The sequence below is a fragment of the Bombyx mori genome, chromosome 3, assembly GCF_030269925.1.
Source record: "Bombyx mori chromosome 3, ASM3026992v2".
In the NCBI taxonomy this organism is placed as follows: Eukaryota; Metazoa; Arthropoda; class Insecta; order Lepidoptera; family Bombycidae; genus Bombyx; species Bombyx mori.
This window is the reverse complement of record NC_085109.1, coordinates 14,451,688-14,476,890: the sequence shown is the minus strand read 5'-3', so window position 1 is coordinate 14,476,890 and position 25,203 is coordinate 14,451,688. Positions and strand designations below refer to the sequence as shown.

General features: G+C 37.2%; 1 protein-coding gene across 1 annotated transcript in view; it reads right to left on the bottom strand.

The window, feature by feature from the left end:
- LOC101738846 (uncharacterized) overlaps nucleotides 1–25,203 on the bottom strand; it is a 474,148-nt gene that overhangs the window by 428,460 nt on the left and 20,485 nt on the right. Inside the window, exon 2 of the mRNA XM_021348311.3 lies at nucleotides 15,985–16,449. Within this exon, the coding sequence (XP_021203986.2) occupies nucleotides 15,985–16,404 (420 nt within the window). The 5' untranslated portion in view covers nucleotides 16,405–16,449. The remainder of the gene's footprint in view (nucleotides 1–15,984; nucleotides 16,450–25,203) is intronic.

Sequence of the window (25,203 nt, the reverse complement as noted above, 5' to 3'; positions counted from 1 at the left end):
GGTTTAAATCTCAATTGTTTTTATGCCTTCTGATGATGGTATTTATGGTACACCAGGTGGGCCTCAAATTCAACCATACATCTAAACAATAAAAACCTGACCGTGCGGACGTACCTCTACCAGTAATCTAATAATGCTAATATACTTCATAGTGTGATTCTTATTGGACGATATTATTATTTCATCGTGAAATAATGCTAGATATATATAGCATAGATACATTAGATATACATAACGTAGCAGTGGCGAGGTCTCACACCATTAACTTCTAACTGAATCGGCTATCTTCAGACTACTGACATTTAAATCTAATAACTTCAAAGCTAGACTTCCTTTAAAATCAACCATTTATGTATAAATAAAAGAGACGTACATACAAATGCTTTTAGAATGTCTATTCTCTCAAAATTTCAGAACTATTAATTATAACAAACAAAGTTTTCTCGCAACACAATTTCGCTAAACAATTCAATACTGTTTTGTTTCTAACGGTCACGGAAACAATATTGAAACCGTATCCTTACAAAAAGACGATCCCGCTCATGCAGATATTAAGCGAACGCTTTCGTAATTTATACTTTACAAAAAGTCGACCCCGGGACAAGTACAAAAGCAGAGGTCGGACATCAAATTCTTTGTTGGCACTGCGATTTCGGACCACGCTGATTCCGTGGCTTTTGTCATTCATCAGAACTTCCATTGTGGCTCCAGCAACTCCAGTCTTACCGTTCAAATGACTCTTATTTTGAATACATGAGATGTCATATTCGATTGTGGTCGGTCGTTGTTGGAATCAGTAGAAAGCGATGAGAATGAAGCATTTGATGCATTGCCGGTTACGTAAAGGATTTTGTTGTTGGATTTTGTATTAATTTCGCGCTGTGATGTGGGTCGCGTTTAAGGGAATTCCTTTTTGGATTTATTTTGGTCAGGCCACATTTGTGTTATTATAGGCCTATGTATTATTATAGGCATCTGTTTAACTGCTTTTGATGTTATAGAGGTTTTATCTCACGACGGATCTATTGAAATTTGCGATAATTCGAATCTACCTAGTCAGGTCATAAATTCTGTCACATGTTTAAAGTAAAATAATTAAAACAAGTTTATTCATTATGTAACCATTCATATACCAAAATGAACTTAACAAAACATAGATTCTTATGACACTAAAGTTTATTCAAAATGACCTCCGTGATTTTGAATACAGGCCTTCAATCTGCGCGGCCAGTCGTCTATCGCAGCACGAACGAGGTCCATGTCAATATCGGCGGCTGCCTTAATCAAGGATGTCTTGAGTGACTCCAAATATGGATGAGGCTTTGAGCACGCCTTTTCCTCCAAGTGTTGCCATATCTTGTAATCTAACGGATTTAAATCTGGACTGGAGGAGGGCCAGTCTTCGTGCCGGATGAAGTCGATTTCACGCGCCGCCAGCCAGTCTTGTGTGCTCTTCGCTCTATGAGCTGGCGCCGAATCTTGTTGGAATACCCAGTGCCTGTTATTGAACATGGTATGAGAAACAGGTTCCATAAGGTTCTTCAGGACTGTATTTTGATACACAACTGCATTCGTTTTTACACCTTTCTCACAAAAATGTACCTCTGTTAAGCCCCAATAAGAAACTCCCAACCATACCATGAGCGAGGATGGAAAATGACCTCGTTGGACACGCGGAATACGGTTGCTCGCTTCTCCACTACTGTGCGCGTACACCTTATCATTTTGTTTGTTGTAGCTCTCTTCTACGGTAAAAATTTTTTCATCCGAAAAAAGAATTTCCCAATATTTTTTTGCGCGTACCGCTTCAACAAAGCGCGGCATCTCTTCAGCCTCAGGTCCATTAGACGAGCATTCAAACGATGTCCTGTTTTTCTTCGATATGACACCCTTTTCACCGTGGTTTTGCTTAACCCCATCTGAAGGGCCAACAGTTTCTGCTTACGTTTGGGATTTCTTTGAATTCGCGCCTTCATAGCTTTTATCACTGCTGGAGTCCTAACAGACCGAGGGCGACCATTTCTTGCCCTGTCATCTACACTAGAGTCTTCATTGTATCGTTTGATAGTACGATAAACGAATATTTTGGTTATATTAAAATTTTTCAGTATGTTAAAAATTTGAATTGGCGCGTAACCGCAACGATGCAACGCAATAACTGCAACGCGGTCTTCTTTAAGCATCCACTCCATATTTAAAAATGAGTAAAATTCTAAAAGTATACATTTTTATTTTCATGAACAATTAGAAATTCGAATTCAATAAACTTTTTCGTGGCCAGCATTCTAAAAGAAAAGCTTTTACTGTGTGACAATACTTATGACCTGACTAGTTATTCAAATAAATATTCCAAGTCATGAATTAATAATTAGGTTATTAATTCAGCGTCAGCAGCTTTTACCAAATTGAGTTGAAGCTATGTACAACTATTTGATACTTCCAGAACAGTTCCTGGTATAATAAAACTAAACTGCAGTTAGTATGTATATTTTCCTCAAATAATAAATGTATTTCATTTAGCTTCATAGAGATATTCCCAGCAAAGTATTTTTTTTTTTGTTTAATCATCCAAGAGTCATCTGCAGATGATCTCACATATGGTAATTGAGCGCGTCGACCATATTTTTTAATACGCTTTTATTAGCTTCAGACGTATGTATGTTAGTATGTAACGGAAATTTTTAACATTATTTTGACCCCCTTCAAAACGTCGGATTAACTCAAAATTTGGTATACTTATTAAGGACCGACGACAATACAATATTTAAAAAAAAAATCGGAAAAAAATATTGGAATTGAACTAAAAAATGAATTTTTTTTTTTTTTTTAAATCCAACTAAAAAATAGAAAATAAATTTTAATAAAATCGAATTAAAAATAGTGTAAGAAAAAAAAAAATATTTTTTTTATTGCATGATGGGTGGACGAGCTCACAAGTGTGTTAAGTGGTTACTGGAGCCCATAGACATCTACAACGTAAATGCGCCACCCACCTTGAGATATAAGTTCTAAGGTCTCAGTATAGTTACAACGGCTACCCCACCCTTCGAACCGAAACGCATTACTGCTTCACGGCGGAAATAAGCGTGGTGATGGTACCTACCCGTGCGGACTCCCAAGAGGTCCTACCACCAATGATTACGCAAATTATAATTTTGCGGGTTTGATTTTTATTACACGATGTTATTCCGTTTACCGTGGAAGTCAATCGTGAACATTTGTGAGTACGTATTTCATTAGAAAAATTGGCACCCGCCTGCGGGATTCGAACACCGGTGCATCGCTACACACGAATGCACCGGACGTCTTATCCTTTAGGCCACGACGACTTACAAAATTATTGTAAAAAAAGCGTGGGGTGCATGGTATTAGTAGTTATAAATATTTAATGAACAGATATGAGTAGAAGGGTTATTTTGATAACATCCTGAAAAACACCCCCACTTTTATAGGTTTCTTATAAAGAACCTATAAAATTGATACGTTGCTCTTGACGGCTAGATTTCTATAAAATTGATGCGTTGCTCTTGACGGCTAAATTTGAAAGAGAACTTGGTGTCATGGCAGTCGTGGCTCGCTGACATTTTTATGTTCAGAAACTGAAGAGTACAAAATATTAGAGTTTCGATTTCATTTTTTTCCAACGTCTGTCTTGTATCTACCCATCAAACCGGAGCACATGACTGCTTCGCGACTGAAACGAGTCAGATGCTGGGGTTCAAAAGTTAAAGTTTTGACAGTTTTGTCTTTTAAGCTGTCACCAAAGATCTCTACAAAATTTACCCTGAGAAAGTAAAATAAATTATGAACGTATGGAAGTCGGTCATTTTCAAAGTAAGAAAATTCTTAAGCCAGATTAAATATAAACGTATACCCATTTTGATATTTTACCAAAATTTTTCTCGATGAGAGTGAATTTGAGGTTTAAAGGTTTCACGAAAGTTAAAGCTTTCTGTACAAATCTTACAAAAAGTCCTAGATATTATAAGGTACTTTCATTAAAATGTCGTGTCAATTCACCCATGCGAAGTCGAGAGAGTTGCTAGTCTATACTTAAAAAATGAATTGCTGTTCATTAGTCTCGCCAAAACTCGAGAACGGCTGGACCGATTTGGCTAATTTTGGTCTTGAATTATTTGTGGAAGTCCAAAAAAGGTTCAAAAGGTAGATAAATATGAAAATGTCCGGAATTAAATAAAAATAACAATTTTGTTTTTCCTTTGAGGTGTCCCCCGTCGGATGAATTCCTTTTCTTTGTTTAAAGTTTATTTTATACAAAAGTTTAGGTCTTTTGTTTATCGATTGAGGCACTGCGAAGTCTGTCGGTCAACTATTTATTATAAATCACAAACCTTAAAACACAGTAAATGAACACATGATCACACAAATGAAAATCACAACACCAAAGAAAAGTTACGGAGTTCAAAATTATCATGAAAACTTCTGTAATGACCGCCAATTTGAATATATTAACTGAATATGGTTTTAGGAAATTTGCTGAAAATTATGGTTATGAAAAAAGCGTTTCAAATTACTGCTACTTTTACGGAAGCCCAGTTTTGGTACACGCGAACTTTTCGGAAACAGAAATAATATTTAAACATATTTTAAATGATCCACATCTCTTAATTGATGGTCCTTCATCTTTCACAAATACGTGTTAAGTTTTTGATACGGAATCATTATCTGTAAACGTCTCGTCTAGTAAAACTACCAAAAGACTTCAGCGCCAGGCAGCTTTTGGCCTTTCACTGGACATTGTTAACGTCCATGAATGACGATGACCATTGGCTCGTGTGCTTATCAGCTTTCGAAGGCAATAATAGAAGAGAACAGAACCAACCTTATTCCGTAGCAGTCAGCGACTTTTCCAAATCCAAATGATGAAATAAAGCCTATAAAATTCCACAGAACGCCCAAATCAAACACCATTGTGATCCGTGGCGGGTAATTCCGCACCCCCGTACTGGCATTTACATTTATATGAAGAAATCTTTCTTTTGGCGTCAAGATGAGACGTTCGGGGGCACAGTAGTGATTCTAATGGTGTGTGTAATCGATTGGGGCAGATCGCTGTTGTAGACTTAGTGGTGAAACGTAGTGGAAGTTCTTATGATTTTCTTTGATACTATAGTACTTTATTGACTCACTCTGAGTGAACTTTTGGAAGAAATTACCGGTCATCGTTTTCGGCGAACCCTTCACTTGCGACGAAGGGCTCGGTGAGTAAATTATCGGTGCGTTTCCGATCCGGTGGTAGATTCTGAGAAGCACGGCCCTTACTAAGGTTCGTGTTAGCAACAACGTCAGATGTGTCAGCCCCGTGAGCTCACCTACTAGCCCGGTGACGCTGATATAGTCTCTCTAGACCATCAGCTTAGGTAGGAAAGAAAAAGAAGCAAACAGAGAGATCTTCCACCGAGCGATGATGCTGATGACAGTACTCGGCAAGTTGTTACTCAAAATGTTTTTGTTCGAATTTGTTCATATACACCAACATATCTTAAAAAGGTTGTTTAGCTTAATTCAGGCATCTGACAAATCATCTGTTCTATAATAGCCACAGACTACGACCTTTTTACGTAGTTTCAAGTACTACTTCTACACTTCAGATAAGAACCACTGCTGATCTCTTTCTGATTCTAAGCAAACCTGGGTGCTAGGTGACAGGTTGAGTACTGACTTTTGCAAGTTAGGCCCGTATCTAAGTCTGTACGAAGAAAAATACAAGTAACAAAAGTTTGTTGCCCGTTTTCAAATTAACAAATTGCATCATACCCCCTTCATCCACTCATGTCTTTAATTATTCTCAAATCATACCTCTGCTTATATTAAGAAACAAGATCGAAGTCGCAATTGTATTATACAAAGGCTATTACAATCGTGAGCCGAAAGGCACGACAGCTTCGCTGCACAAATAGCCGGATTGGTGGCAAATACCCCGCCTTATTCAAGCCGCTAACAAAATTTAAAACTAAGGTAGGACCTCTTGTGAGTCCGCACGGGTAGGTACCACCACTCTGCCTATTTCTGCCGTGAAGCAGTAATGCGTTTCGGTTTGAAGGGTGGGGCAGCCGTTGTAACTATACTGAGACCTTAGAACTTATATCTCAAGGTGGGTGACGCGTTTATGTTGTACATGTCTATGGGCTCCAGTAACCACTTAACACCAAGTGGGCTGTGAGCTCGTCCAACCAACTAAGCAATAAATAAAACATATATATTATTATGTATTATATAGATATTACACGATATTATTCGTCCATCAAGGAAATCCTTCATAAGCTCTCTAATAGTCTAATCAGCCCGTAATCATACATCTAAAGCAATAAAAACCCATCAAATTATCAGGAATTAATTCGGACCCCTTATTCCGCCTCAGTGGACCACAGAAGGGACTAACAGCCGACACACGTACATTCTACAATCAAACACTATTGTCGCTACATGCATTAAAAACTAGTAATTTTCAATGAAGAATTATTTCCACTATGGGGTCCGCAGGGTCCACAGATGAGAATAATTTAGTTGTCCCTCTATTCGGGGTCCCGTAATGACAACGTACATGGGGCACTGCTGGATATGTGCGTTATTAGATTCTGCTGTTTTATTAAATGTATATTGGAATTTATATTGTATTATATTTTCGTTAGGTCTATGAGATAGTATTTTGATTCATTCAGAGGTAGCGGTCATGTCTGGTTTCAATAAATGAAAACAAATTAAAGACTTTTTTGTTTGTTGCTTAGATGGGTGGACGACTCACAGCCCACCTGGTGTTAAGTGGTTACCGGAGCCTTGAGACATGAGTTCTAAGATCTCAGTATAGTTACAGCGGCTGCCCCGCCGTTCAAACCGAAACGCATTACTGCTTCACAACATAAATAGGCAGGGTGGTGGTACCTACCCGTGCGGATTCAAGACGTCCTACCACCAGTGAAAAAATTTCTATCAAAAAATAAAATCGCAAGTGGCATCTCATTATATTGTTTTAAACCTTAAAAAGTTACGAAGCCACGGAGTGAAACTCATAATTGTCGAAAGATTTAAAGAGATATAACAACATCATATCAAACACAAACAGTGTGACAAGAATGTATCACGCTAAGAAAACCAAATACAAAAATATATCTCGACAGAGATCCCATCCCAAACAGATAATAAATACCTTGCCACAGATTCGGAATACTGCTGTAGTACACTTTATGCTTTATTTACTTACCAAAAGTTTCGGAAACCATGGCATCAGGGTAAACCAAAGCGAAATATATTAAAACCCTTCCGCTAAATAATCCCGTACGAATCTCCATTGAAGATCGCAGAGAGACATTCGTCATGTAAATCCTATTGTGAGAGCAGCGGGAGTGAAAACAGCAAATTTCAATTTGGAGATAACCGGATCTGGGAGCGAGCGTGGATTAACGCCCTCGCAAACCTCAGACACGCGTCAATGAAACGCTATTTTTAATCATTAATTCATCGACTGCATTTACTTTTTCTTCGTTGTTAGGATATAACAGAGCAGTGTGAGTATAATCGAACGAATATCGAAGGATCCAGAATGCTCGAGAATTACAACGCCATCTATTGTCAGATAGTGGAAACTGCTACTAGAGAGGTATGGAATATTCTCGATAATTCTAGGGATGAGGTATCGGCTATAAAAGCGTTGTAGGGATGGCACGCAATCAGTGAATAATCTGAACTACTCGAAGCGAAACAGCGAACGGATCACCTGAAGCGAAGCGGAACAAGCGAATTGAGAGTTTGTTGAGTGTTTTAAAGTGTTTGTTAAGTGTTTTAAGTGTTGAATACAGTTTTTAAGTTTGTACTTTGATTAAATTTTATTTATCCCGAACCCCAGCGCGTAACAATATGTCATCTTATACAATAAATCCATAGATACATCAAAATTCAGTCAGAGAAATTCTGTATGTATATCCACTGATGTAAGTTTAACTGAAGCAAAATTTTCTGTGTGCAAAGTAATTGTGGTTTTAAATTAAAGGCAATGCTAAAATCCTGAAATGTTAAATATTTTGCTAGCTTGTTCTGTGCATATAGAACTGTAATGACTAAAAATATGATTCCTTTTGAATTCTTCCAAGTCTTGACACACATGGCTAATTGCAAGATTGGATTTTTTAAAAATCTTCATTGAGTCTTCTTTCATATAAATATTTTCTTGGAAATTACGGATACATACAACGAAAGCGATTTCGGTCATGTCAAGGCCTCTCAAAAAAAGAAAATATGGATATTATAGAATGATTGGTACACCACAAACCCACATTGAAGCATGAAATCAAAATCATAATAATGTATCACAAAACAGCGATCCAGTTCTTCAAATGACCAGATTTCGGGTCCAACTTGTAGGAGAAAATAGGCAGGAAATGCCTAATAGTGCAGTAATTTAATTAATATACGAGTATATATACAACGAATCCCCATGCGTTGGACTGATCAGGTGAAACCCCACTTAACGAGTGTGTGCGCCGGGCCTCGGTTCGCAAACTGTGGAATACATCTGTCAAGGCTTTAATGAGCAAGAATTCCACATGACCACGACTGCTCTGCCAAGAGCAACCGATTATGATGATGATACATACACCTAAAATATATACCAATACAGTAACTTAGCAAAAATGTACTTATGGGGAAGAATTTTTTTTCAAGGACATTCCTTTATCGCGGTCACTCGTGACCGTGTCAACGAACTTGTACGGTAAGTTATTTTAGGGAAATAGTACATACACACTCTGTAGTAACCCCAGCTACACTTAGGAAATAAAATTTTGTCATTCGTACTTTTGAGACCTCCTTATTCACGGGCAGTCTTTTTATTTTATTGCTTTGATGGGTGGACGAGCTCACAGCCCATCTGGTATTAAGGGGGTACTGGATCCCATAGACATCTACAACCGTAAATGCGCCACCCACCTTGAGATATAAGTTCTAAGGTCTCAGTATAGTTACAGCGGCTGTCTTCACGGCAGAAATAGGCAGGGCGGTGGTACCTACCTGCGCGGACTCACAAAAGCTCCTACCACCAGTAACTCACAAGAGGTCCTACCACCAGTAAACTCACAAGAGGTCCTACCACCAGTAGGCATAGTACAGTTTACCTGACAAAACCCCCAATCTCTTAGAAGCGAACCAACTCATACCCGCATCACGCAATACGGCTACACCATACCGAATAGGATACTTCAAATAAGTGTACTACTAACGTCAATTTACCAGTAACATTCAAAAGCACCCGTCAAACCATTGGTTCAAAAGCTCCCTTCTCACTAAGCTTAACGCACTTGTGACATTCAGAAGTGAAAGCGGGCGCGCAATTACTTTGGAAACTACAGCTATACGAAAAGTTAACGTATTTGGCAAAATATTTTTTTAATTCTTTTATTAATTACTAGAGGTCCGGCAGTAGTCGAAATTCGACTATAATTAATTGAAATCGTCAGTTTGTACACTATTATAATTGTATTTTATACTTTTATAATCACAAATTTCGCCAAGGCTACACTATAAAAAATAATAACAAAGACAAACAATATTTAATCTATTCTCAATTTGACAACAGACGCCAGAACAAAAGTTTGACAATAAATAGTATGCATGCGTGTGTGCGTCAAATACATAGTATGTAGTGTGTGTAATGTTTTCTTTATTGATTTAATGTACCTTTTATGCATTATTTAAAAAAAAATTAGCATTGTGCACTTCTTCTCTATATTCTCTATAAGTGTGCAAAATTTCATACTACTCCGTCCGCGCAATTTTCGTAAAAAGGGATATAAAGTTTTTGCTTCACGTATTAATATATAGATACTTTTTTAATTCTTTTATTAATTATAAAAACACAAAACCGCAATTCACACATCCCGTGCGAAAATCTCACATCCTCCTGACATGTTAATACTAGCGTTGAATAAATAATTCATTTGGTTAAAACGTATCACTGCACGACATTGTTCCTTTAGAAATTATACACAATCGAAATTATACTTTAGATCTACTGTTAGATAGAGTTTAATTTTGCCTGGCGGACATTAGCCGGATTTAATTTGGTCTTGATTTATTTGCTTCCCCTGTTTTGCTTCATTTGGTTAACGGTTTTGTTAGTTCATGTACTTAACTCGGATTGATGGAGCATCCGGTTCTTTGTTTTACGAAATCTTATTGTCTGATTCAGCAGAGATTATAATATTAGAAGGATCTTTATGTACATAACCAGTTAGCAACAATATTCGATGAGATAGTAAATGTTTTTGTTTAACTGCTAGTTTGTAAGGAATAAACTAAATAAATGATTTACATGTCCTTTTTCAAACTTAACCTAGAGAGCAGCTTGGCTCTGCTCCTGGCTTTGCTGAAGTCCACGGGCGACGATAACCACTCGGCATCGGGTAGGCCGTACGCTTGTCTAAGGTAATAGGGCAAGAAAAAAATTAAACGCCTGTAAATGCGTCAATAGCTTTCTCTTCCAGAAGATTGCTTTCTTCATCTTCAATGAAAAAGACTGATACAACATGAAACAGCATTCGTAATACTCGCATTCAGGATAAATAAAAAAATCTACCGAAGTACAAGTTAACACTCTATTAGCACTTAGAACACTTAAAAAACACTTTAAAATTCCCAATTCGCTTCATCCGCTTCGCTTCAGGTGATCCGTTCGCTGTTTCGCTTCGAGTAGTTCCGATTACTAACTGACTGCGCTGTACCATCTCTGCAACGCTTTTATAACAGACATCACATCCCTAGAATTATCAAGAATATTCCACACATTTCGAGTATTGTGTTTCCGTTATCTGACAATAGATGGCGTTGTGCTTCTCGAACGTTTTAGATCCTTCGATATTCGTTCGACTATTCGGCAATAGATGGCGTTACTCTTACCGGCCTAACAATACTCTCAAACATTTCATGTTGTCTAAAAATACCGATAGCGATGACGCAAGTTTTCAGTTTACTAATCACTTGCAGCATAACATATTACCACCGCGACAAGATACAGCTTGTTACTGCCGGAAGTCATTAAGCTTAACAGCATACACCGAATTTTGACGATCACGCAAAAGACATACTATTCGGTTCTTTTTCTTCTAAATTTATTCTCTCGTCGCGTATTGGAGTTCTTTATCACTGTCGTTGGAGATGCGTTCCGATATGTCATTCAGCGGCTGTATCGGGTCCTCGTACGTGAAAAATTTTTCATCTAGTACCAAACACTTTGGAATTTCTTTGATTTTACAGTATGACTTTATTTGTTCACCGAATTTGAATATATATATACAGAAATATGGATTTTGGAATGAGGTTCCTCATGGGACGATGCGGAGGGGTACCCTAACCTGGAAAAACGTCCGTAACGTAAGGTTTTTTTAGTAATGCACACAGTGTACGACTTAACTTTGTAATAACGTACAAAAAATAACATATTTTTTATCATGCATTGACCACGATCTCAGAGCATTCGTTTGCGTTATACACTAACTCTTATGCAAACTACCGTGAATGAAGTGTACCGCAATAAGTTCGCACGTTACCGAATGACCGTGGGTTGTTGCGAAACCTCCAGTTTTATTTTCTTTATACCTCGAATAGAACTTAAAATCAATATTTTTTTAATAAGGAACTTCGTTCCTATCCGGCCGACACCACACTTTTTTTTTAATTTTTCGCTTTCCAGAAAGATTCGTTCCAGAGCTGGATGGGAGAAACTCCAACTATGATGTTAATTTCTCTGAAGTGAAGTGAATCTTTAAATACCTATCTCCGAAGGTGGACGGTGCGGTGGATGGTAATGAAAATAGTTCGATGTGATTGGCTGCCTCTTAATATCGCACGGAAATAACAGTTCAAAGAATGGCTTAACGTCAAATCCTCATTTTACGAGTGTTCAATAAAAAATTCTGACAATACCGGCGGGCGGAAAATTTTGCGGAAACCAGATATAATGCGACGTTGAACCGAAATGGATTATGCAAGCTATAAGACTTGAGCGGGGAATAATAAAATATTTTATTTGCAAGAGACAGTAAACATTTTTAGGTTAGGCAGTAGATGGCAATGTCGGATGTTAGTAGTAGATTGCAAATCGGTACATGTGAAGTGAGGTATTATGCTTTCATGGATTGGGGCCTAAAGTTTTTGATATCGGCTGAGCTTCTAAGGTTTTTTTTCCGTGGTCTAGTATCTAAGATATATCATACGTATGTTCTTTTAAGAATATACCGTATTAAATAGATAATATGGAATCGGTGTTTTTAAAACAATGTATTTATCTAGTAGGTGTGTATCATTTGTGCTAATCAAACCCTTACAAAATATATATGACTCAGCACCAATCGGCTTTCATATCTTGCCAATTTTATCGCAAAGCTAGTCGAGTAATCTCTAGTCTAGTGTAGAACTGTGGTCATTCCAATAAAGCTCAGAATTCGACTTACACCAGAAATGTAAACCAGACGTCATTATGTAGATGAAAGTTCAAGTTGTTTATCAACGTTAATAAGAACTACCTACTGCTTTGCAATGTAATACAACTAATAGTTTAAGTCGAAAGCTTAAAGTTACAAGCATGTTTACGATTACAAAAAAACACATCGAACAATGAAAAATACAAAAATTAACTTAGTTTATTTAAAATAAAAAAACGCTTGCTTTTATAACTTAAACTGACAAAAGAAACACCAGACAAATTATCCGCTCTTTGCTTGTGAATTATTAAAATAATACTTTTGCAGGAAGTCCTGATGATAAAGGTTTCTAAATATTACGAGATCATTCTTCTGCTTGTTTGACATTTAAACATTGGTACCGGTGTAGCAAAGTGATTGACGGACAGATGAGAATCTTTCAATCACTTTATGAGTGAATAATTAAAATGAATGTATATGTAGACATTATACAGTTAATTGAAATTTGACATTTAAGTACATAACCGATTTTTAACCTATTGCTCACTAAAAAGCTCCTCCAAGCTCCCTCTGCTATGCCTGATCATTCGCAAGACAAGAACCTATGCAAGCAGATGATAGAAAAAACATCGTTGTTCTTCTTTCTAGAGAAAGAAGTCAAATGAGTCAAACAATTAGATTACAAATTTAGCAACTTGTCATTTATCGGAGCTAATTTAACGTATTTTGTTTTCATTTTGATATTCTTAATTTTACTGATCGGCAAATAAATTGATTACACCAAAACTATGTCAAAATAAAATAAAAAACTTTTAAAACGAGTCGTGTAATTGATTGAAGTGAAGTGAAGGTATAAAAAAAACTTAATAAGCAACTTCTACAATCAAATCTAATCTCATCTACCTAGCGGATGACAGAGACTAAGAACCTTAGAAAGCGGAAGTCTTTTCCAGAGTTTAGACAAATTATTTCTAGAAAACCGAGAGGCAATAGGTACAAAATGCCTTTGAAGAGTTTTTTGGCTACCGTACACTTCTTCAAGAAGGGTATTGAAAAATTATCACTGTGGTGCTGACAACGATACATGAATCAACGTTTTGATTGATAGAAATATCAAATACTAACAAAAAGATGCCTTAAACTTTCGATCCACTAAACGGCAATTTAATAGGTTTCATAGACCTTTTTTATTTTTATGTTTTATTGCTTAGATGGGTAGACGAGCTCACAGCCCACTTGGTGTTAAGTGGTATCTACAACGTAAATACGCCACCCACCTTGAGATATAAGTTCTAAGGTCTCAGTATAGGTACAACGGCTACCCCACCCTTCAAACCGAAACACATTACTGCTTCACGGCGGAAATAGGCGGGGTGGTGGTACCTACCCGTGCGGACTCACATGAGGTCCTACCACCTACTTACCACCAGACCTACACAAAAGTCAAAAAGTTTCCTCCGATAACGAATCCTTAATCCAAGAAAACCGTACGTACACGCTAATGCAATTACCGATACTCAATTTGTCAGATTAACGTTGGGCCAGATGAAATCATCGGTCAGGAACGTCCGGCAAAACATCAAATCGCACGGCTATCGACAATTGCGTTGTTTATTGGGGTCTTCAATGATTTATTGTCAACCGTTGACAACGAAATGTCGCAAGTCCATCCGGGATTTGTAAATGAGAGTCATTATTTACACGACCGTTGGATTGCACATTTCCGACTGTTTATGGACGATCGTTAGGAAAAATTTTTTTTCATTAAAACGCAAAAATTTCTGTTACGTATCTAAATCACAGGTTAACGGCCTAGCTTGAAATATTTTATTAACACTCAACATTAACTTTGATCTAAGTAGACTGCACATTCTATTATTTAATATAGACGAAAGAACTAGATGAAACAAAATATCAAGAGTTACATTATGCTTTTCTTTAGTCCCATACACAAACTACGTACTCACAGTTCACTTCGGTTCCCTCTGTATTTTGTACCGTATGTTCCATGGGGAGTGCTCTGAGGAATTGTTCGAGATTATACCAGCATCTCGTTTTTACCATCGCACCGCCCGCCACCGGAGTAGAGTTCATCCATACTACCTGGAGCCACTGCGGTCATCCACAGTGCGTTTCCAGAGATCTTTTTTGCCACGTACCATCCGGCTATGGAATGAGCTCCCCTCCACGGTGTTTCCCGAGCGCTATGACATGTCCTTCTTCAAACGAGGCTTATGGAGAGTATTAAGCGGTAGGCAGCGGCTTGGCTCTGCCCCTGGCATTGCTGAAGTCCATGGGCGACGGTAACCACTCACCATCAGGTGGGCCGTATGCCCGTCTGCCTACAAAGGTAATAAAAAAAAAAAAAAAAAACTTAGTTTTCGTCATTATCATACCCCACTCTTTTCACATCATGCATACCACCACCTAAACATCTTCTATAAGGTATGTGTCTCAACTATATTAAGAAATTGCTATCCTACCTTCAAAACGAAATGCCTGAGTGCTTCTCCCCAGAAATATACAGGATGATTAACCTACCTGGAAGGGCTTACAATATGTCCTGCTCCTAACAATTTGGATAATTTATGAATCTAATTGTTCTTTAACGAAATATTTTTTCTTCGTATTGGAATTCCGCCACCATTACCATTGCTATGAAGTTCCAAAAAAAATCAACCTCTACTGGACACGGTGGCACATAGATCGAATCTCTGATATGTCAACACAGACAGCAAGTTTGAATACTTTTTACAGAATAATTCAAGTATGTAATCAGTCAGTAGGTATTTTTTTAATACCCTAATCATCGACGTCGACAAAAAGTCCTTGGCCGCATCCCTACGTTCCTTATGGCAAGTCCTTAGCCCAGTTCCGGCGCTCTTCAGCCACACTTTACACTCCGCTCCACCGAGTCCCTTTCATCAAGCCAGACCTTACATTCGCCTGATAATTACGGTACTGAATGTGACCTGTTTTCAGATGTAGGTGTGATAATTAACTTGATTAAATAGTTGCTATTGAGCCATAAATGTGTCTAAGTATAAGTTTTATTTTGTGATAATTGAAATAATCTCGTTAAAAGTTGTTTGAATTGAACATTTTTATTGGCATTGGCAGGACTATGATTTTGGAATATTTTTGAATGCTATTATTCTAATTTTAATGATATTTGAATAAATAAATGCCTTGTACACGTCAACCAAAGAAAAAGAGACAAATAATATATCTTCTACTGTAGATATATTTTACATTGATTTATCTTTCTAGATGGATTTAAGATATTTAACATGAGATTTTTCGGATTGAAGCTTAATTCATATTTACATGGCGTCCGTGAATTTTTTAAATATGAAAATCAAAAACGTGTCAGACATTAGCATAATTGAATGTATCAACCTAAATAGAACACGTTTGCTATTTATCGATACAAACTAGGAGAAAAATATCCTTAATATACACAGTTACGAAACGGCTTTTTTACAGTTTTATATTTATCATATCTTCAAATCTGTTAAAATAACAAAAGGGATTGTAAAAATGAATCACTCACCCGTTTGTTGTCCCGAAACTTCAGCCATCCGCTAATCACACTGTTGTCCACATCACAAAATTCTTCATCTTCGAACTTCCGCGAAGGTATCGGAGACCCACCGGGACTGTCCACTTCCCTTCTCCTCATTACTGGAGTACATTGTTGTGATAGTCTCCCCTCGTTCACAGCGTCACTACGTCTCCCGAGAACCGGCGTGGTATGAGTGGAAACTCCACCTAAAATTCCTCGTCTGTTCAAAAATGGACTTCCCTCCCAGCCCTGTCTTTTGTTGCTTTTACATTCCGAATGGAGGCATAGAGCGTCGAAGTTAGCCAGTTCTACTGAAACCCTGGTCTGGAGACCACTGGGGTGGGTGGTCAGTATGGTCTGCTTGGCAATACTGCAGCCATGACGATGAAGCTCGTCTCTCCTCTCCATTTTCTATTATGGGATCTGGAGCCCCCGCATTCGTTTGGATTTCATCTACAAAATAAACAGAAATAGGCTGTTATTTATACATATCTTCATAGCGATCTTTTCTTATATTAATGTTGACGAGCAGAGGAATTCAGAACTATAGTAAATAAGTGGGGGTTTTAAACTATATCTACATATATAGGTTTCAATCCTAGTCTTACAATATATTTTGCGTAAATTAAGAATTAGTACCTATTGTACTATAGAAATGTCCGATGAAATTGGACCTGATGTCACTACCATAGTTCCTTTGGTTGTCCCTTGGTAACAAGTCGTTTCGTCACCTGTTTTCGTCTAGGAAGTAGTCCATCGACCCCCAAAGGCTACATATGGAACCCATTATATAGGGTGGGAGTAGATATTTGCTGGAAAACTAGCGGTTTCGCTCCTAACGTTACATAAATACATCTAAAGGGGAACACAAAAATATCATAATCTTCAAAGCAAATCCAATCCTTTGGGCATACGTTTCCTAGCGTATAAAACACCCGATAAATTCGTATCGAGTGATAAGACTGTGGGTTTAAAAATACGAATCGAACAGATATTCATGGTCGAAGCTCACACCAAGGAAAATCTTTGTGTTCTAAAACGTAAATATTCACTATTACCTCGCAGATCATCAATATATTCCATTGGAATACCGTTGGTAAAAAACAAATTTGAAAACGATACACAGATTTACTTAGTTATGAAGATTGTTTTGCCATTAAAAACCATTCCCAACATTAAAAATCTTAATTTACCGCATAAACCCAAATACCCGAAATTATTAAAGCCATAAATTCAACCATTACAGATCGACCCTCAGAACTAAAGCCCTCAACTTCATTACAGAGTTCAATTCGACTCCTAAAATGACATTAACATTCTAATATTTGGGAGATTAGAGGCCGTTCCATTGTAATAAATGACCCGGGATGACCTTCCTGTTAACAATGCTTCCTTCGTTTTGTAATCGTTAATTTTGAAGTCCCCTTTTCATCAGGAAATAGACGGAGCGTCTTATTATACAATTATGCTGTAGCACTCTGTTTGAACTTGAGTTAAGGTTCGCGAAATGGAGTGCCATTATTTTAGATATCTTCAGAATTGAATGTTTAATTTTCTATTTATATTTATACGGTCGCGGCCCCTCGAGATTCTTCCGTGTCTCTGAATCAAACAACGCTCGGGACTAAAGTGGCTCCGTGTTTTCGGATTTTTCTTCATCACTTGTTGAGCATCAAATTAATATCAACCACGTCTATCTAAAAAAATACTCTCAGTCTTTGTGTGAAGAAGTGGTGAAACAAACTCAGGGCGCCCACAAAAGCACGGTCAACGGTTGCTTACACTTTGCTTACTTAAAAAGAAACTCTAATAAAGAGAAAAAAATCTACAGGCAAGATTGCAATTTGTACTGAAGTTAAAATCGATACTGTCGACTTTTCCCTCCAAAACTTGATCAAGTTTTTCTATTACATTTCGTTACATTTTTAATTGGTTTACGTCATTGAAATATGTCTGAAAACAGCGTAAAAATACACAAATTTCGAAATTTAGATTCAAAATGTTTATAGCCATCAATTTATAGAAAAAAAGCATAGAAACTTGGCAGCGGTATAGCATTAAATAATATTAATATACAGATCGTATTGGTTGGTCGAAGCATAATTTTTTTTTTTTCGTGAATTTTTATCTCATTTTTCAGGAATTAAACAGAAGGTTACGCTTGTTTAGCCATAACGCCACTTGTCTTTTGTTATCGACTAGTAGAAGAAAGTGATTAGAGGAGGCCACGACCCTCAGCACTGAGGATTATCGACGCAAGGAGGAGGAGTCGAAGAAATTTGCCGTTTCATACAGTAACATTTTGCATATTACGGTGATACTCCCTGTATTGTAAGTCGTAGCGGGTAGGTGCTGCCTATTTTTGTCGAAAGGCAGTCACTTGTTCCGGCTTGAGAGGCACCACACTATTCTACCCCAAAAGCTATATTGCCTTGGGAATTTATTTTATAAAGCTTACCTATTAGATCTGAGCAAATGTGTTATACCACTCATGTATGTTTGCTGACGACCAAAAAGCTCTCTCAGAGATTATAAACTTAAACGACAGCCACAAAATGCAGCAAGACAAAGATAAATTTCAATTACTTTCTTATAAACAGGTTCTTTGTAAATATCTCAAAACATAGGTTATTTACATTTATGAAGAAGTCTGTCGATTACAATGAACATTTAAAAATAAGAAAGTAGACTCTGTTAGGGATCTAGGTTATACTAAAATTATTGAAATGAAATGATTTAAATAAATGTTATGAAAACGTATAGCCAATTAGATTTTATTAGGCACGTTTATAAACAATTCAACATTAACTATTTATCCTGGAATAGGCATGTAGTATTTGATCTCAATCTTTTTTTTTTATTGATTAGATGGGTGGACGAGCTCACAGCCCTCCTGGTGTTAAGTGGTTACTGGAGCCCATAGACATCTACAACGTAAACGCGCCACCCACCTTGAGATATAAGTTCTTAGGTCTCACGTATAGTTACAGTAATCTTTGATAGTCACATTAATTATCTCGACTCAATACAACATAAACTACATAAAAAGGGTACATAAAATACACTTAATCCAACAATTCAATGGCACAGAAGATAAAAAATTTAAAAGGAGGGTTTACAAAGAAATTACGATGAAGAAAGGAAATTCTATCTTCAATTTACTAATCGACGTTAATAGCGAAAAGTCGAACGGGTGAAGTAAAGTATCGTTTGGAGAATAGCGTTTGCAATTATTGTATTAAAATTAAAGTTGGGAAACTGCTTTTATTAATGCGTAGAGGAGTGAACGAATTCATAGACCACTTTGTGTCATATAATTACCAGAGCCAATACGTCAGAAATTGAATGCCATTTTCAACCTTAAGTAATGAGTACGAAGTCTCAAGCTTATAGTATAGTGTCTGTTTCATCCTATTTTATAATATTTATAATATACATGTAACCTCTATACGATTAATCCTTAAACAGGTTAATATGTTATTTATATCATTCTTCTATAGATGACATAAATAGAATTTCGATTATTGAAACATTAGAACATTAGACATATAAAGAGCATTTTTGCAATATTAAAATATAAAAAGATATAAAAATAATGGTGAAGCAATAGCTTTAAGTGTTGTTTCTCTTTATAAGAGCAACTCAATTGCTATAGTTTTACAAAGCTAAACTGTATTTTGATTTAAATAAATAAATACATTATATACATGTATAATATATCGTATGTATTGTGTCTATTTCAAGGAAAATGTAGAGAAAAACCTTTATTATTTAATACCCTTAAGACTCTTTAGTTTTAAAAAAAAGATTTTTCTTAAACGAAATTACTCCCCTGTCTGTCATTCAGTAAAAAGAGTAGTTCAGTTTCGCATTCTATAATAACACTGTTTAAAATATTAATTTTAAAAGAGATTAAGGGCTTTAAATGTTGTTTTCTTATTATAGCACAAAAAACGCAATTAATTATTTTATTGTTAATTCATTCTGGAGTATTCTATATCATTATATTAATGTTACAAAGAGTCTAATACATTAATTAATAATTGGTGTTTTCAAAGTTATTGAAAATAATCATCAAAATCATGGATATTGCAGTGATAAATCGCTGTAATGACAATATAAATAAAAATACTCGCGCTCCATTCAATTTAGAGCCATGTTTCTGGCGTGTTTATTATCACAGAGGACATGTTTGTTTTTGAATTTAATAAACTACTGCAATAATGTTCTATTTTCGAATTCTTAAAACGTTAGCCGCCGAAGAGAACTAAGATTCATTTTCACTTCACTAGGACAAAAGTCTGCATCGGTGTAATCAAAACGGCAGCTTAATACGATTCGCCTCGTTTAAAAATTTAACGCCCAGACGTCAGAAAGGCGAAGTCTAACTCTAGTATTTACCGTCATTACTGCCGCGTAATGACATGCTCTGTCAAACTAAACAAACTGTCCACAATGACGTTTAGTTAATGATGAGTTGTTTGTAGAATAATTCAAAGCGTGGGCTGTAAAAGGATGTCAAAGGTGCTGATGGTGAATTATATTGTGAACTAATTCCTACCTTACCATTTGCCGTCAACGACAATAAATCCCGGAACAACGTGTTCGTTGCATGGGATCTTGTTTTTTTTCCAATTTCGTGTACAATTATGAAACCAGATTGAAAGCTTTAGGTTTAAATAATAAATATTCTCGAGACAAAAATCATCCAAATTGATTTCCGCTCTATAAATAATGCAATTGTTGAAGCTATCAAAGACAAACAAATTGAAAACACACACCTTTACTTGAAAGCATTATTATGGTAATCTACATTTTTTTATGATTAAGGTATTACTGGTGGCCTAGAGGCCTTTGCAATTTCACTAGGACAGGTGGGCGAGCAAAGGCTCAGCCAGGAGGGTTGGTATATGCTAACAACTGCTTGAGCGCCTTCAAAGGAGACCTAACAACTCAAGAGCAGCTGCTTCGCGAATTAATCTACTACCGGATAGGAGTCGCAACCCGATCAGAAGATCTGGCGAGAAGCAGCGGGCTGATACATGGGCTAAGCTGCACATCGAGCTCTTTGCCAAGTTCAACGAGTATGGCTACCAGGGTCCCTAAGCCTACTCCTAGTGTTAGAGCTAAGGGCGTCTAATTCCGAGGCTATTTGATCTGATGGATACGTAAGGACGTGTAATCTATGCTAGTCCGTAATCATTTGAAGATATGTATATAGGTTATTCGATTATTTGATACTATGCTACATTACAATGGTGGAGTTCCAATAAAATATACATTTATTTTATACAATTACCGTTAGTCACAGCGAGACTTAACTCACAAGGCGAGACTTAACTACATTTGTTGAAACTACTCAGACACGCCGGGCGTCTTACCCATTGGGCCGAGCAAATCCTTAACTTGTATAAAATCTAACCTATATTTCAATAAACTTTTTATTCAATTCCAATAACAGAGAAAGCTTTTGATTACACACACACAGACACCGAATAATACTTTTCCTTATTTCGCCGAGGTAATTACCAGAGGTGCTCAATGAAGCCAATAAATACGACCAATCGAACGGAAAAAGATAATTGAAAAGATAAGGTAAGAGTAATCTTTTTCTCTTACATTGTATGGAGTCAATGCGAGCTTAGACAGGGAGTTTGGATTGTTTAATTAATTAAATGTACTTCGTATTAACTAATTATAGCAAATACAATAGAGGGTTTTTATTAAATTTATACATGTGTTTATTAATAAATATAAATATTAAGTATTTCTGCTGTGAAACAGTAATGCGTTTCAGTTTGAAAGATGGGGCAACCGTTGTACCGTACTGAGACCTTAGAACTCATGACGTCTCAAGGTGGGTGACGGCATTTACGTTGAAGATGTCTATGGGCTCCGGTAACCACTTAACACCGGGTGGGGCGTGAGCTTGTCCATCCACCAAAGCACTACAAAAATTTAATATAAAGTATATATTACATAAATCCCAGATTATGTATGTATAATTTATGTATGTATATTTGATACCGACATCTCGTTTTTACCATCGCACCGCCCGCCACCGGAGTAGAGTTCATCCATACTACCTGGAGCCACTACGTTCATCCACAGTGCGTTTTCAGAGATATTTTTGCCACGTACCATCCGGCTATGGAATGAGTTCCCCTCCACGGTATTTCCCGAGCGCTATGACATGTCCTTCTTCAAACGAGGCTTGTGGAGAGTATTAAGCGGTAGGCAGGGGCTTGGCTCTGCCCCTGGCATTGCTGACGTCCATGAGCGACGGTAACCACTCACCATCAAGTGGGCTGTATGCTCGTCTGCCAATAAGGCAATAAAAAAATTAAAAAAAAAACTGTAAATTGATTTCAGAAAAACTGTGTAACGGGTGCACTTTTACTATTTAAGCTTTAAACTTATTTATTTTAACACTTTTCGCCACGTTCACCCATCTATGGCTTAGAAATAAAATAGTATGGAATTTAACGTAATCGGAAAATAAAAATTTAAAAGACACATCTAAATTTTCGAAGTCTCTAGCTCCTTGACCACTTCGATGCCCACATTCGCTTTGAAATATATATTAGTTGCGTCTAAATTTACTGTAAAATATACGGTACAAAATACAGAGGGAACCGAAGTCCCTCCGCAGACCCAGAGATTCCAAACGATCCGCGAGAATGGGATTATCGACAATCCGAACGATCCTCTTTTGTATGGAGGCAAATGGAAGTAGCTGGTACTTGGGAGCCCCGACCCAGAGGTGGGAGGAGTACTCCACGCGAGGCCAGACCTGTGCTTTATAAAGCAAAAGTCTCTGTCCAGGCGTGAGGTACCGCTTCGCTCTATTGAGGACTCCCAGTATTTTGGCATCCAACTTGGTTTTGCTTTCCAAATTTCTCCGAAATTGGAAATCGCTCGACATGTCGACCCCATGTATCTCAATACACGTGGAAGGCTACAAGGCTGTTGCTATTTGTTTTTTTCTATCACTAACCGCTGCTTTTAGATAAAGAATACAGATTTAATAAAATTAGAGTTTGACAGACATTGCTCTATATCTGTGAATGCAAGATTGTAAAGAATATCATAATCTAAGGTGAACAATGAAGAAATAGTAGTAGGAGTGACTTTTTTATTTTATTTTATGAAGTTCTTTAGGCGCGTTATGAAAAATTGATGAGAGTGAAATTTTACGATGCGCGCGCACCGTGACAAAAAATTAACAGAAATGAAGTAGCCCACTAAATCGCTCATTACAATACGAGCTCACGGTCCACTTGCTGTTAAGTGGTTACCGGAGCCCATAGACATCTACAACGTAAATGCCGCCACCTACCTTGAGATATGAGTTCTAAGATCTAATTTTTTGCTATACAACGGTTGCCTCACCCTTCAAACTAAAACGCATTACTGTTTTACGGCATAAATAAGCAGGGCGGCGGTACCTACCCGTGCGGAGTCACAAGACGATCTTCCACCAGTAACTACGCAAATTATAATTTTGCGGGCTTGATTTTTATTACACGATGTTATTCCTTCACCGTGGAAGTCAATCGTGAACATTTGTTAAGTACGTATTTTATTAGAAATAGTTACTTACCAACGGGATTCGAACACCAGTGCATCGCTATATACGAATACACCAAATGTGTTATTCTTTAGGCCATAACGACTTTTAACTAAACAATTATGTACGATAGATAAAAATTTTCTGATTTCACAATGCGAATACAGAAGACTTCCTCTAAATTTTTTTGTGCAAAGGTAAAAATACGAAGAATTAAACTCATGTAGCCGAATAAAAACTCAAAGGCGGAAATAAAACGGGTCGCTTTACGCTCACTGGTCCTTTTAAACAGGAACTTATTCTTTTTAATTAATTATTTAACCGTTACTAATGGGCATAAGGCTTCTATTCATCTATAGAATGGTCTGCGTCTATTCAAAAATGAAGTAACCAATCATTGAGACCCTAACCTCTAATACCCCTAAACTTTATACTATGTCTAATATAGGACGCATTGTTTCAAAACCGGTCACCGTCCTCGTCGAACACGTCGCTTGCGACGAAGGGCTCGACGAGCGAACTAACCTATAGACACAGCCCACTGAGTTTCTCGCCGGATCTTCTCAGTGGGTCGCGTTTCCGATCCGGTGGTAGATTCTGCGAAGCACTTCTCTTGCTAGGGTCAGTGATAGCAACTCTCCGCGAGCTCACCTACAAACGTTAGGGCGAAGCTGAAATAGCCTCTCAAGACTATCAGCAGAGGTAGAAAAAAAAAACATGTGTGCAATTCACACGTGGTAGAAGTGAAACCTTCCAAAATTAAAATACAATTATCCTAAACGTCTTAAGTATATGTAAAAATTTTGTTATTAGTAAATAATTGTAAGCTAGCGCCCTCTGTGAATTGATATTTTAATTTCACGTATAATCCTAAATTAAAATTCACAACAAGAGCTTTCATACACACGTTAGTATTAAAAAATCTCACAGATGGCGCTGTATTAAATAGTATGTATATTTCTGTCTCATTCTTTGCTGGCTTCATCCTACACATTTTTGTATTTGTGTCTCTTACCTGTCGTTTTTTCCGTTGCATCCGGTTTGAAATCACAACGATTCTAAAGAAGTTTTCACTTCAAAAATTGTTTCAATAAGCCTTATAGAAAATAGTATTAAAGCCATTCACGTTTTACTAACCTTACCTGGTTTTGCCAACAAAATAACCTTACAACAGAAACAACTTACATATAGATATGAAATAACGGCATATCAAAGAGTCGCGCCGACGTGTAATGTGTAATGAGGCGCGCACGATCATTTATTGGTTTAGGATCGGGACGGGAGGTAGTAACAGACTGCAACATATAGGGACGGAAATTGCAGGATATGAGTAATATTGTGTCGTGGCTATACAGTTTTATGTTTGATAGTGTGTGCTGTCTAACTTGCAAAGATCACGTTTACAGTAATGGCCTTGAGACCTGCCCATGAATATAAATATCACACATTCTGTTCTATTTTAATTTCCACTAAAACGATAAAAAACACGCTCGGTGGGTGTGATATGATGAGTATATATACCCTACCTTACTTACTGGTGGTAGGGCCTCTTGTGAGTCCGCACGGGTAGGTATCACCACCCCGCCTATTTCTGCCGTGAAGCACTAATGCGTTTCGGTTTGAAGGGTGGGGCAGCC